The following is a 13139-nucleotide window of genomic DNA, read 5'->3' on the forward strand; positions in this document are numbered from 1 at the left end:
GTCAAAGACCCCACAGATAAGACCATATGGGCAGCACAAATTGAACTGGATGAGTACAATAAAATTTTAAATAATAAATTTTAAAAACAGGACACAGAGTTGGGTGGGCAGGGAATGAGGAGTAGATCTGAAAGGAGTTGGGAAAGGTAGCAATAAAATCAAAACACTGCTCAAAATTATCAATGAACTAATAAAATTAGAAAACAAGCAGCATTCTGGGTTCTCGTCCCTTTCTGTGCTCACCCGGTCTCCTAGCTCTCACCAGGCTCTTATCACTCTACTTCTGTTTGCCTTCGCCCCTCCCCCCCCCGCCCCGTCTTCTCCTCCCCCACTTCTTTCTTTCCCTTTTGGGCAACTAATAACCATCCATTTATTTATTACAAGGTGAACAACTAGCTTACATGCGTCTCTCTTTTTTACAGGCTGAATATATATAATCTCTTTAAATGAAAATTCACATAACTTTGTACCACTGAAATGATTTTCCCCCCCCTTGGAAATCAGTAAAATTTGCAAGAAAGTAAACATAATTCAGCAAATGATAAGTGAAATACAGCCAAACTAAGTTTAATCATTTTTAGTACTGTTCTCATATGTAAGCCAAAACAAATTCTAAGCACCCACAAAAAAACGTTAAATATTTTTCTTTTATGAATTACGCATCTATAAAACTCTTTAAGGGCCCCAAACAGGTATGACTGCAGAATAAAACACACAGATGCTTCCTACAGAGCCCTCCCAGAACATTACACTGTATATAGCAGCATGCTTGAAACATCCATACCTTGTTGTCTTCCCAATAAAGTGCAAAACATTCATCTCCAGGTTTCCACATTTTCGCATACTCCACAGGAATAGATGATTCTATCACCTTCTCAGGCTTAATCGGCCCAGATCTTCTTTTGGGCCCACTATTATAGAACACTTTATCATCATAGGGTACAGCTGTGACAGGTCCTGCTGGCTTAATTGGTCCAATGCGTCTGCCTTTCACCTGCATTTCTGTCTCTCCATTTGGAACACCAACAAAACTATTACTTCGAACAGGATTCTGGTAATCAGTATTTGCACTAAAATGTTTTTCAATTTTTAGACCACTAAAAGCTTCATTATTCATTGTCCGTGATTTCCTGTCATAAAAATGATCAGGATTACCTGTTTGGTTTTCTCTTTTCCCACGTTTTTGACTATTATAATCTATGAATTCTTGAGGAAGTGGGTTTTCTCTTGCCTCTGCATACAATGGACCTCTTCCTGATCTGTTTTGCATAGAGTTATCTCTTTTTTTAAAAGCGCCATCGTTGTGCTGAGAACTTATTGGGTACGAAGTGTCTTTAGTTCTGTCATATCTAGAATACGGCCTATCACACTTGATCCTCTCTTCTGACCACACTTCAGAACCAGAAGAACCACCCGGTCTTTCAGAGGCTCTATTTCTAGATAATACGCTGCTTTCTAAGGCTGACTTCGAATTGGGGGTGTCTCTTTGAAAACGAGGAGGTTTCTCATTTCTCGGCTGCCTGGTGTCATTTCGAGGAAGATGTCTTGATTGATTGCTATCTTTCACCCCATTCTGTTCAGCATTTGACACTCTGTGCTGTCCTTGATGAAGGGGCTGTGGCTGGGACTTTGGTTCTAAAAGGCAGAAGTACAGCATGCATATTAGGATGGAGACAGCATGGAGAGTTCCTTATTTGAAATCATATTATATTGGTTACTATCTTAACATCTCCTATCTTCAAACCTTGTTACCTTAATTCTTGGCTTCTTCTGAGTTCTATTTCTCTATCAGGAAGTCTTCCTGGTTAGCACATTAGAAAACTAAAGTAGTCATGTGAATCAAGATAAAAGCAGTTTAGCTGCTGCACATTACGTCAAAAGAGGATATATACACTTCCTTCTGCGATTTATCTTTGATGAACATGTTTGGTTTTTTCTCTTTGTTTGTTCTCACATAAATCACTGTCAAGATCCAGGACTGTGGATATTTCCTAAGGTCATCACGTTCCCAAAGATGGGCACTAAGGACATTTGGGCGACCTATTTCTAGCACTGCAAGAAAACTACCCTCATTGCTCCCAGATATTAAACACCAGTTTAATATGTCTCTATATGTTTCCAACACTCACTGGGAGGGAGCAAAAGAATTGTCATATAAATTGCTTAGGTCAACAAAAATAAAGGAGATGCTTAAAAATTCCAACTCACAGACCACAAATCGAGACTCAAAATGGCAAAACAAAAAAGCAAATAAAACTCATCAAAGCAGATCCACTGGACTTGACATTTAAAGTAAAATGAATTATTTTCTAGTTAAGTGTCAATACGCAGACCAACCATCTATTAATTATGACAAAAAGAAATACCCAAGGCTTCAAATGCTTGCCAACTATATTTAAGAGAAATTTTCCCCAAGAATACCTATCTTATAAACATATTGAAATGTTTTATTTTAACAATTATACTCAATTTAAAAATCTTTCTTCTTAAATTTTTGTATTTATGTGTATAGGAGAGGATGTATATATACTGTATATGTTATGTGTATAGAGGGTGGGGGGTGGGAGGTGCCTGCACAGGCCAGATCCCCTGAAACTGGAGTTACAAGCAGTTGTGAGTAACCTGATATGAGTGCTGAGAATTGAGCTCAGGTCCTTCAGAAAGGCAGCAAGCACTCAGCCACTCAGTCACCTCTCCAGCCCGTAAGCTGTTTTGGAGACTTTATGCTAACATCATGGTTTTTTTTTTTTTTTTTTCTAGGAATAAAGACTTCGGGAAGAGACAGAGAATGCTAGCGACACACGTGAGGGGCATGCCCAAGAGAAAGGCATGCCAGAGAACAAAGCCGCAGTGGTCTCTGCTGAGGACTCTGGGTGTGCCATCCAAGTGGTCTTCACACACTACCATAATGCGGAAACACATGGATGCTTTAGTAAGAAAACAGGGTAAGGTTCCTCATAGCATACACTGAGGAAAACTTTGTTTGATTTGCCATCAGCTAGATATGAAAATGTATTTGGGGAATAAGCTTTTAAGCTTGCTATGTTTAGGATTTTGTTTCTTCTTAAACTATTTTAGTCAGGGTCACTGATATCTATGATGGTCAAAAACATTAGAAAAAAAGCAGGTTATCTTGAGAATAACTAACTTAGTGTGCTGGGTTACAGATAGAGGCTAGATAAACACATAGAAAGAAGGTCCAACTAGACTTGATGGCCATGAAATGATTAGAACTCAGTTCTGAAAGAAAAACCAAGAAAAGCAAAACTTTCTAGTCTACAATTGGGCTTATGTCTTTAGTTCATGAAAATTTGCATTATTAAAAAATAGCAAAATCTCTTTTTGCTCTAGATACAGTCTTTTAAAAAACTTACTGTACTTTCCCATCACTGTTCTTATAAGCACTTAACAATTTAATTTGTTTACTCCATCATGCCCACACATCAGTGTTCTTATATCAAATATACAATTCTGAAAATATGCACAAGAAATTCCAAGGTAGCTTATCATTTTTAAGAAATAAACAAGCTCAGCAAGCTGCTCAACAGTAGAGAACATGTCGTTACATTTAACTGTCAAAATATTACTTCTACATATTGGATATAAATGATAATATAAAATAAGTAGTTTTATTAATGAAGAACACACTTCATTTTCATTATTATGCTGAGATAAAGGTAAATCTATAAAAGAACTTACCTTAAAAAACAGGAATATTTCATGAGAATTAAACCCACTGAGAAAATAAAAATGTCCTTTTAAAAGACTATGGTGTGTATATGTATATACATATACATACATGTGTGCGCACACACAGACACACACACATTCTGCTTTACTCCAAAACAAAAAAAAAAAAAAAGCAAGAAAAGGAGGTTCTTTAATGTTTTCATATCTTTAAACATCTTTAAATTGAATCAATTTTATTGTAGGCAGTTAAGTAACAAAGTCAAGTAGATAGTAAGTAAACCTAAAACTAAGCTAGTTATTGAATAAATGATGCACAGACTCAATTATTAAATGTAGAGAAAGGGAATTTTAAAGAAAGAGTATCTTGTTCAAAAAGCTGAAGCAGAGGCAAACAACAATGGGGAGGTGCAGTCAGAGGCCAGGTGCTTTCTGACACTCTCACAGAGACTCGGGAGGCTACCCTGTGACATACCAAACAGCACCCGACACTAAATCTACACCACTCCAGTAATAAATACGCTAAGATACTTTCATGTACAAGAAAGAGTGAATTCATGAGCTCTTAAAACTTGGCCAAAAGAGAATAATACCAAAGAGTAGCATAAGCAGAAGTTGATGATGCTTATTTTTTTATCCTAATGCTTCCAATTCAAGATTTAAGATTATACAACAGAATACAGGAACAATTAGCAAAATATGATGAATAGTATTATAATGAAATAGATAAACTATGAATACAATAAAGTTTAAAAAGAAAAAAAGGCTATCAAAGAGTATTTCTGTGAGTTAGTGTGAAATAAATGTTACTATTATACCAGAGGGTTCAAAATGTATGGTTATAGCAATTAAAATGGTGATGGCACCATGACATTAAATGCAAGAATCATTCAGAACGAATCTATTGTCAAAAATCAACTATTTCCATCAGTATTGAGGATGCTGAATTAAACGGGCATCTTACAATATGAATATTTCTTGGCAAAAATTCAATCTCAAGCAGCAGTTACATCTTCATTTTATGGTAAATAAGTATACTCTGCTCTCCAGAATTAATCATTTGTTTTGGAACTCCTACCTGGAGAGTGTTTGAATATTCATTAACATCTGACTCTGTGCACCATAGCCAGCTAAGCAGACAGGCTAACTGTAACTCTTCATCTCTCCCTACACTCCTCCAATTCCAATCCCCCAGTCTCAGCCCCAGTTTGGTAGGAGACAAGGTTGCAGCCTCCTTCTCCCCTTCCCCATATTCAGTGGATCACAAAGATCTTGCGCTTGAAACTTCCCTGCCCTGCCCACTGGCTGCTTTATGTCAGCCCGCAACTCCAGCAGCCATTCCCAGAGAACTTTCAGGACACCCAGGCCAGGGGAACAGGAAGGCTAATTTACAGATTTCACCTCTCCCTTCACAACTCCAACACCAATCCCCCAGTCTCATCCCAGCTCTGTAGCAGAACACCTACCACAGCCTCCCATTCCTCTGCTCTCATCCCCAAGAGACCACAGAGAGCTTCTCCCACAACCTTCCAAAGTCTTTTCCAGAGACATAAACAAATAACAATAATCAGTTGTTCTGAATAATTTGAAGTAAACTCACTCCTATCTGCTCCACCTGGGAGAAGCATGAAAACACATTCTAAGAACAACTGCATGTTTTAAAGAAACTTAGGTCACAAGAGTCTTGTGCTTTTTGAGTTCTTATAAGCACTAAGAATTTTCCTCGCATGATTGCATTCATGGACCATGTTCCAACACAACACACATCCAAGAGAGGGCTACTATCTAAAATATATAAAGAACTAAAAAAAACCCTAGATATCATGAAAACAAATAACCTAATTTTTAAAATGGGGTATAGATCTAAGCAGAACATTTTCAAAAGAGGAAACTCAGATGGCTGAGAAACATTTAAATGTTCAACACCTTGAATCATCATGGGAAAGCAAATCAAAACTACTTTGAGATTCCATCTTACACCTGTCAGAATGGCTAAGATCAATAATATAAATGACAGCTCATGCTGGCTAGGATATGGAATATGGGAAACATTCATCCATTGCAGGTGGGAGTGAAAACTTTTACAACCAACTATGGAAATCAGTATGGCTGTTCCTCAGGAAGATGGGAATCAATCTACCTCAAGATCCAGCTATGCCCCTCTTGGACATATACCCAAAGGATGCTTCATCCAATCCCAGTAACACTTGCTCAAACATATTCATTGCCAACCTATTCATAATAGTCAGAAACTAGAATCAGTCTAGATGACCCTCAGCAGAAGAGTGGATAACGAAAATGTGGTATATTTACACAATGTAGTATTACTCAGCTGTTAAAAAGGCGAAATTGTCAAGTTTGTAGGTAAACAGATGGAACTAGAAAAAGAAACATCCTGAGTGAGGTAACCCAAACCCAGGAAGACAAATATGGTATGCATTCACTTATATGGAGATATTAGCTGTTAAGTCAATGATAATAAAGCTACAATTGCTGGAATTACAGAGGTTAGTTATAGAGTAAGGAACTAGGGGGACAGACAGATCTCTCTAGAAAGGAAAATAGAATAGATGTGGACGGATGCAGGGTGGCTGGAACTGGAGGATCAAGTGGGGAGGAGAAGGGAAGAGTGGTAAAAGGGAGGGATTACAAAGAGAGCTAAAATTACAAGCTATTTGAGCGGGAGTATGGAATCTAATACAGTAGAAGCTTCCTGAAATATATACATATGAAGGAGATCTAAATGAAATCACTAAACAGTGGGGAAGACAGAGTCCCGGCTGGATATCTCCTGTCACCAAATGAAGCATCCAGTACTAGAAATGGGTTACATCTAATGGAGTTTGTTGGCCAATGGGATCCCAAGGGAACCCACAAAAAACCCAGGCTATGCCAAGACTGTATGTTGCTCCCCACAAATAAGACAGCAAGGGATCACTGCTAGACACCCACACAACTCATTGAACGTGGTGATGTTGAACTGGTGCCTACACAGAGTCTTCACCCCTGAGAACTAGCATCTCTGGTATAGGAAGGTACTATGCAGGCCACCAAAAGAGAAACATAAACATCAACCCAGACAAACTCTTTGATCTACAATGGTGTCCTGCCTGTAAGATATGCTAGTGCAATGGCAGCACAAAGTTTGTGGAAGTAACCAACCAACACCTGATTTGACTGAAGACCCACTCCACAACATGGCATCCATACCCAACATTGCTTGGGTGACCAAGAACCTGAGAGTAGACAGCCCAGGGACCTAATGTAAAGCCAAATAGTACTGTTCTAAAATAAAAAAGAAAGAAAGAGAGGAAGGAGGGAAGGGAGGGAGGGAGAAGTAGCAATACCATGACTCTATCTTAATGATACTCTGCTATACTCATAGATCAGTGCTTTGCTCAGCCATCAGCCATCATCAGAGAAGCTTCTGATAAAAATAAATTGTATTGCAAAATAAAAATTTTTAAAAAAATTTAAAAAAGAATGCATTGCACATATGTAAAAATATCAAAGAAGAAATTTAATAAAAATTTAATCTCAGAATTATTAAAATAAATAAATAAATAAATACAGAAACCCACACCCAAACATTATGCAGAGGCTGAAATACCTTGGAACATTCAGCCTTAAATGGGATGTCTCCATCAAATCCCTGCCCTCAGGTTTCAGGGAATCTTGTCAATGTGGACAAGGAAAGGGTGTAAGAGCCACAGAGGATACAAAACACCAAAGAAAGGCCCTCTAAATCAACATGATTGAGACACGTATGAACTCACAGAGACTGAGTCAGCATGCATAGGGCCTCCATGGGTCTTCATCAGTTCTGGTCCTAGCACTGAAAGGAGAAGAGGACACATGCCCCCATCCCTAAACTCCAAAGAAATCTCCAAATGACAACCACTTGCGGTAAAAATTTAGTTTCTGAGGTAGATCACTGAATCTACTCTGAGAAAAAAGATAAAAAAGAAATAGGATAAATGGGTAGATCATTGAATCTACTCTAAAAAGAAAAAGGGGAAGATACAAAAATGACAAAAGGTAGATTATTGAATCTATTATGAAAAGAAAAAGGAGAGAATATGGATATGATAAGATAAAAAAAAGGTCAATTGTTGAATCTACTTTTAAAAAGGAACTACTTGTTTTAAATAGGATAAGTAATGAAATTTTTTGTCTGAGTTTATCAAATGTTACTGGACTGGACAATGTTAATATATGTAATGGAGGTTTTTTGTCTGAATCTGTCTAATGATAATGGACTAGACATTGTTAATGTAATTCTTGACTGTATATATTGTATATACTTATTGGATATAGTTTTTCTTGTATTAGTTATAAGCTTTTTTTAATTTTAGACAAAAAGGGGAAATGTGGTGATATTATGTTCCCCAAAATATTGTGCACCCTAATAAACTTTATATGGGGTCAGAAAACAGAACAGCCATTAGATATAGAGGCCAGAAAATGGTGGAACACACGCCTTTAATCCTAGCATTCCAGAGGCAGAGATCCGCCTGGATCTCTGTGAGTTCAAGGCCACACTGGAAACAGCCAGGTGTGGTAACAAGAGTCTTTAATCCCAGGAAGTTATAGCAGAAAGGTATATAAGGTGTGAGGACCAGGAACTAGAGCTGGTTAAGCTTTTAGGCTTTTGAGCAGCAGTTCGGCTGAGACCCATTTAAATGAGGACACAGAGGTTTCCAGACTGAAGAAACAGGATCAGCTGAGGAACTGGCAAGGTGAGGTAGCTGTGGCTTGTTCTGCTTATCTGATCTTCCAGCATTCACCCCAATACCTGGCACTGGGTTTGTTTTTATTAAAAAGACCTGTTAAGATTTGTGCTACAAATTTCCTTCAAGGGTGTCTCAATGAGGAAACAGACTGCTCTGAAAGCGTAGGTCACATGCCCAGTATTAAATGGCAAACTGAAAATGAATTCAATAGCATCTTTGGGGGTTCCTTGTCTCATAATGTCATGTCAGGAATCTTCCTTATCTTAAAAATTTTTATCTTTTATTTTTATTTTATTCTATTTATATGTATGCTTTTTTCTTTTCTCCCTGAACTCTACAAGTCCTTTGCATATATATTACAGCTTCCAGCTAAGTATTTTTATGGGACTTCTGAGACTGCAATGGAGTGGGTCTCTGTTGCTTGTGCCTTCTCTATAGATCTCTTCCTTTTGTTTGTTTTGTACAATTCCAATGTGTTGGTTTTGTTTTATATTATTTTATATATAAGGGAGGATGAAAGGGAGTGGAAACTCTAATCATGATGTTATGTGAGAAAAAGGCTATTTTAATAAAAGGAAAACCTTTTAAAAAAATCTGACTATGCACATACTACTTGCACCTATATCTTGAAAGCACAATATTATTATTTGTATTTTACAATGAAGATTCAAAGCAATGAGCCCCAAATAAAAATCCGCCTAGAAACCGTGGAATCCAGAAGTAAACTAAAAATCTTACTCAAGCTAAAGCCCTTGACTTCTCAGTATGTCAATCTGCATCCCCAGAAAAACAGAAAGTACCAGTGACCTATTTACCACCTACATCTATTCATTCTGGTAAAACGCAGAAAGTGCAAAAGCCCTTTATTATCCTTGAAGGCTGAAAAATACATTTGGATACCAAGACTGCTGGATCCTGACCGAAAATTAACAATACTTTACATCCAAGCAGAAAAACTAAAAGCATTATTAAGAACTGGACTAACATTTAAAAGCTTTAAAAAATCAGCACTTAGAGATAGCATAGTACAGAGGTTTAATCTTAGGTCAGCCATTCACTAGTTCTATAACCTTAGACAAGATATTTAACTTTTCTGAGTCTTATCTTAAAATCAGCAAATATACAAGTAAATAATGTATTTCAAAAACTTATTTAAGGTATGTAAAATATTTAGAATAGTATCTGTCTTTGGTAAGCTCTCGGTAAATACTAGCAATCATTATTATGACATTATAAATATTATTATGTAAATAAGCTTATAAACCTGTGACTTGGATGAGAAGCTTATATCTGTTTACACATTCTGCCACAAATGCCCACCATTACTTAGAAGATTAACTTTAGTTTTCTGCCTGCTTATTCTTGTAAGTAGGGCAGGAAGAATGCTTTATTAAAAACTTTACTGCAATGTTATAAAAGAGAAAATTCAGATGCATTTGAAAATAAGTCATATTCTAATACTATTTTACACTTAAAATATAAACATTCTTTATATAAAAATCCATATATTCTTCAATTTTTACAAACTGAAAACTCCTAGAATCCTATCACTAGAGAAATGATGTAATCCTTCCTCCACACACAGCCACTGTTAAAGTCTCAGAGGTTACTTTTTAATATAATGCACAGAATCTCTGTGCACATTTCCATAAACAACAACAAAATGCTTCTGTTCTTCACTCAGAGGCTACAGTCTACTTTGAAATTAGCAGTATTTTGCAGCATCGGAACATTGCAGCTATGCTCATTTCAGTAAGCATAGCTACCTCATTCAGCCCAGTGTGGCATGTATTTTTATTTCTTTACTGACGTATTTATTTTTTTATTATAAAAGCATTGAACAGCCCTCATTTTTGGAATATAATTTATGCTTTATTTTTTTTAATTAAAATATAATTACATAAATTTTCTCTTTCCTCCCTCCAACCGCTCCTATGTAGTACCCCCACCTTCACTCAAATTCATGGTCTCTTTCTTTAGTTGTTATTACATACATACACATATACATATATATGGACTAAGCAGATTGTTTTATATATTTAGGAAAATACTTGGTACCTTTATTTAATGTATCAATTTAGGGATATTGGAATATATAGTATATATATTATGTGTGTGCATATATACACATACATATATACACATATGTATATATACACATATGTATGTATATATATATATACACATATGTATGTGTGTGTATATTCACACACATACAGACACACAGACATACTTTTAAAAAAAAAGATTATAGGAAATATATTTACACCTAACCAAGGTGAAGGTGGAGTCTGTCTGGGTCTTACTCAGAACTGTTTTTTTCCAGTGTTTCACAACCATAGAGTGGAGATACTCAGTAAATATTTGCACAAAGAATTACTGAAAACATTGGAAATGAAACAAAGCCCAAGTTGAAATTACTTGTTTAATGCTTTCACCTCTGCTAAGCAAAGGTAAAAGAGAAAATCCCATCTTCTGTTCTGCCTTCTGAAGGTGAGGAGAACATTAAAGCCTACTACAGCAGATTTTACCTCGGTCCAGGTGAGTCCAGGAAAGACTAGCATAAAAACCAAAGTTTCTAAAGCCCCTCTCTTACATGCATCTCCTGCTTCCTAGTTATATCTCTGACAAATTCACAAGCACTTCAGTTTCTTCATCTAAGAAGTAACCCTTATCACAGAATTAGGAAGATTCAGCTTAAAAATATATAAGGGCATTTAGAATTATGGCGATCATTGGAATTAATCCCAGTCCTATCCCTAAGCAGATGTCTGACGTAAAAAAAAAACTAGCATAATGGTGCTTAGCTCTTTATTTCTTTCAAATAGTCATGGTAGTTAATAAACACTGACTACAGATGGTGTCAGCACTGTCCCAGGCACTTTAGGAAAGAACCCCAACCCTCTATCCTGTGACAGTCATTTAAGATGAGAGGAGGCGAACAGCACACACCAATGCAGAAAATAATGTAGCTTGAAATTAATAAACACCTCAAAGGTAACAGATATCATAATGATTATGGTAAGATTAACAGAAGCTATGGTCTGTGTTTTAGTTGAGCCCTAAGGAATAAGACACACAGTCAGGCAGGGTAGAACACTCAAAGGAAAAGGAAGGAAGCACACAGCCATTTCATGATGGTTGGCCAGAAACATCATCACCTTTACCACTTCAAACGGAAAAATACTGGGTTCCAATATCCCCAAATTGATACTATATTTATGTTAAGTAAAGACACCAATCCAGAAAAAGTGATTACATATAAATTAGCATTTCTTTTAAGGCCTTCATTAATTATTCAAAAATATACAATGTTTTCCTAGGCTCATTAAATTCTATCAAAGATATGATACACATTAAACTAAGCACTAAGTTTAAGATGAACATATTTATTAAAATATGAATGTACCAAACTTCTATAAGAAGTAAAACTCCTTATTAGGAAGTTATAAATAAAGCAGATCACTGTTCCTATAAATTAATAAATCATGAACATTCTGAGAAACTACAGATATCAATTCTACCACAGCCAGGGCCAGGCTCCAAATGCACACCATGCTGGTGCTGTTTGCAGGTATAAATAAATAGTGCAGTCCAGGGAACTTCCCTACACATATAAAAAACATCCATTCACTTTCGGCTACAGCTGTAACAACACTCCATTTTGTAGACAAGGAAGCCCAAGAGGCCGATCAAGGACAAGGAGCTGTCAACGTACAGCTGAATGGACCAGGCTATCAGGATCCTCTCCTTGCAGTCAAGCTACTAACTTTAAATCATCAGTAACCATGGGTTAGCTTTGGAATTTTCTCATAAAACTCTGGATTATCATAAAAGTTGTTTTTTGGTTGGTTGATTGGTTTTTAGCCAGAGATTTTTTTTTTTTTAAAGTACTATCTGGATAAATCTGCGTTAAATGAGAACACATCTTTTGGGGACCTAAGTTGACTCTCCTCTCTTCATTTCTCTGTAAACATCACATGAATATGAGTATATCACAACTCCACACTAAATACTGAAATAATGAGGAGAACTCAATTGCTATTCTAGCCCCAGTTCCTGCTGCTTCTCCATCAGTTACCAACAGCCACTCTAACTAACACAGTACTTTGTGTTCTGGGGAAAAGAGAGGGGCCTTGTCCTAAGGATTCAGTTCGGGATGTTCGCACACACATCCACACCTGCACAGTATCTGCCCCCTTCCAGGCCTCTTCCCTCTGGCTTCTCTTCAGGTCCCAGCTCAGAACTCGTTCTGAAAGCACCATCCTACCAACCCTTGAGGCTAAGTCAGACTCCTCTACGTGCAGCCACAGAACTGCTTGGCTCATTCACTGCCTCCACAGGCTGAAGAGCTCTGGCTTTTCTTCTGTTCTCTACCCCTCTCTCTTCCAACAGTTGTTCTCTACCCCTCTCTTCTAACAGTTCTCTACCCCTCTCTGGCACCCAGTAAGCCCCAAGTTAATATTTGGAATTAATAAACCAAACCACTCTCCAGTATCTTCTAAAGTGAATTACATCATCTGTTCTTCTGAGCCAAGTATTATTTTCCAGGGTCAAGAGCACAATAATTTCAGATTCAATATTCTCCCTAAAATACATGTTCTTGAAAATTCCAAACTAAATTACAGCAAGCCAAAATTCAAATTCTTGCAATTTAAAGCCAAAACATGCCAATAAAATACAAAGCTATCTTAGGGTCAAGAATGTCAAAGTAGGTTG

General features: G+C 36.9%; 1 protein-coding gene across 5 annotated transcripts in view; it reads right to left on the minus strand.

Moving 5' to 3' along the window:
* Positions 1-13139, minus strand: part of Tdrd3 (tudor domain containing 3) — a 157614-nt gene that overhangs the window by 39192 nt on the left and 105283 nt on the right. For all 5 annotated transcript variants that reach the window (XM_052732616.1, XM_052732615.1, XM_052732619.1 and 2 more), the window contains one exon: positions 785-1635. In XM_052732616.1, coding sequence (XP_052588576.1) covers positions 785-1635 — 851 coding nt within the window. The remainder of the gene's footprint in view (positions 1-784; positions 1636-13139) is intronic.

Source organism: Peromyscus californicus, unplaced genomic scaffold (genome assembly GCF_007827085.1).
Source record: "Peromyscus californicus insignis strain IS unplaced genomic scaffold, ASM782708v3 Scaffold_12__1_contigs__length_115047231, whole genome shotgun sequence".
NCBI lineage: Eukaryota > Metazoa > Chordata > Mammalia > Rodentia > Cricetidae > Peromyscus > Peromyscus californicus.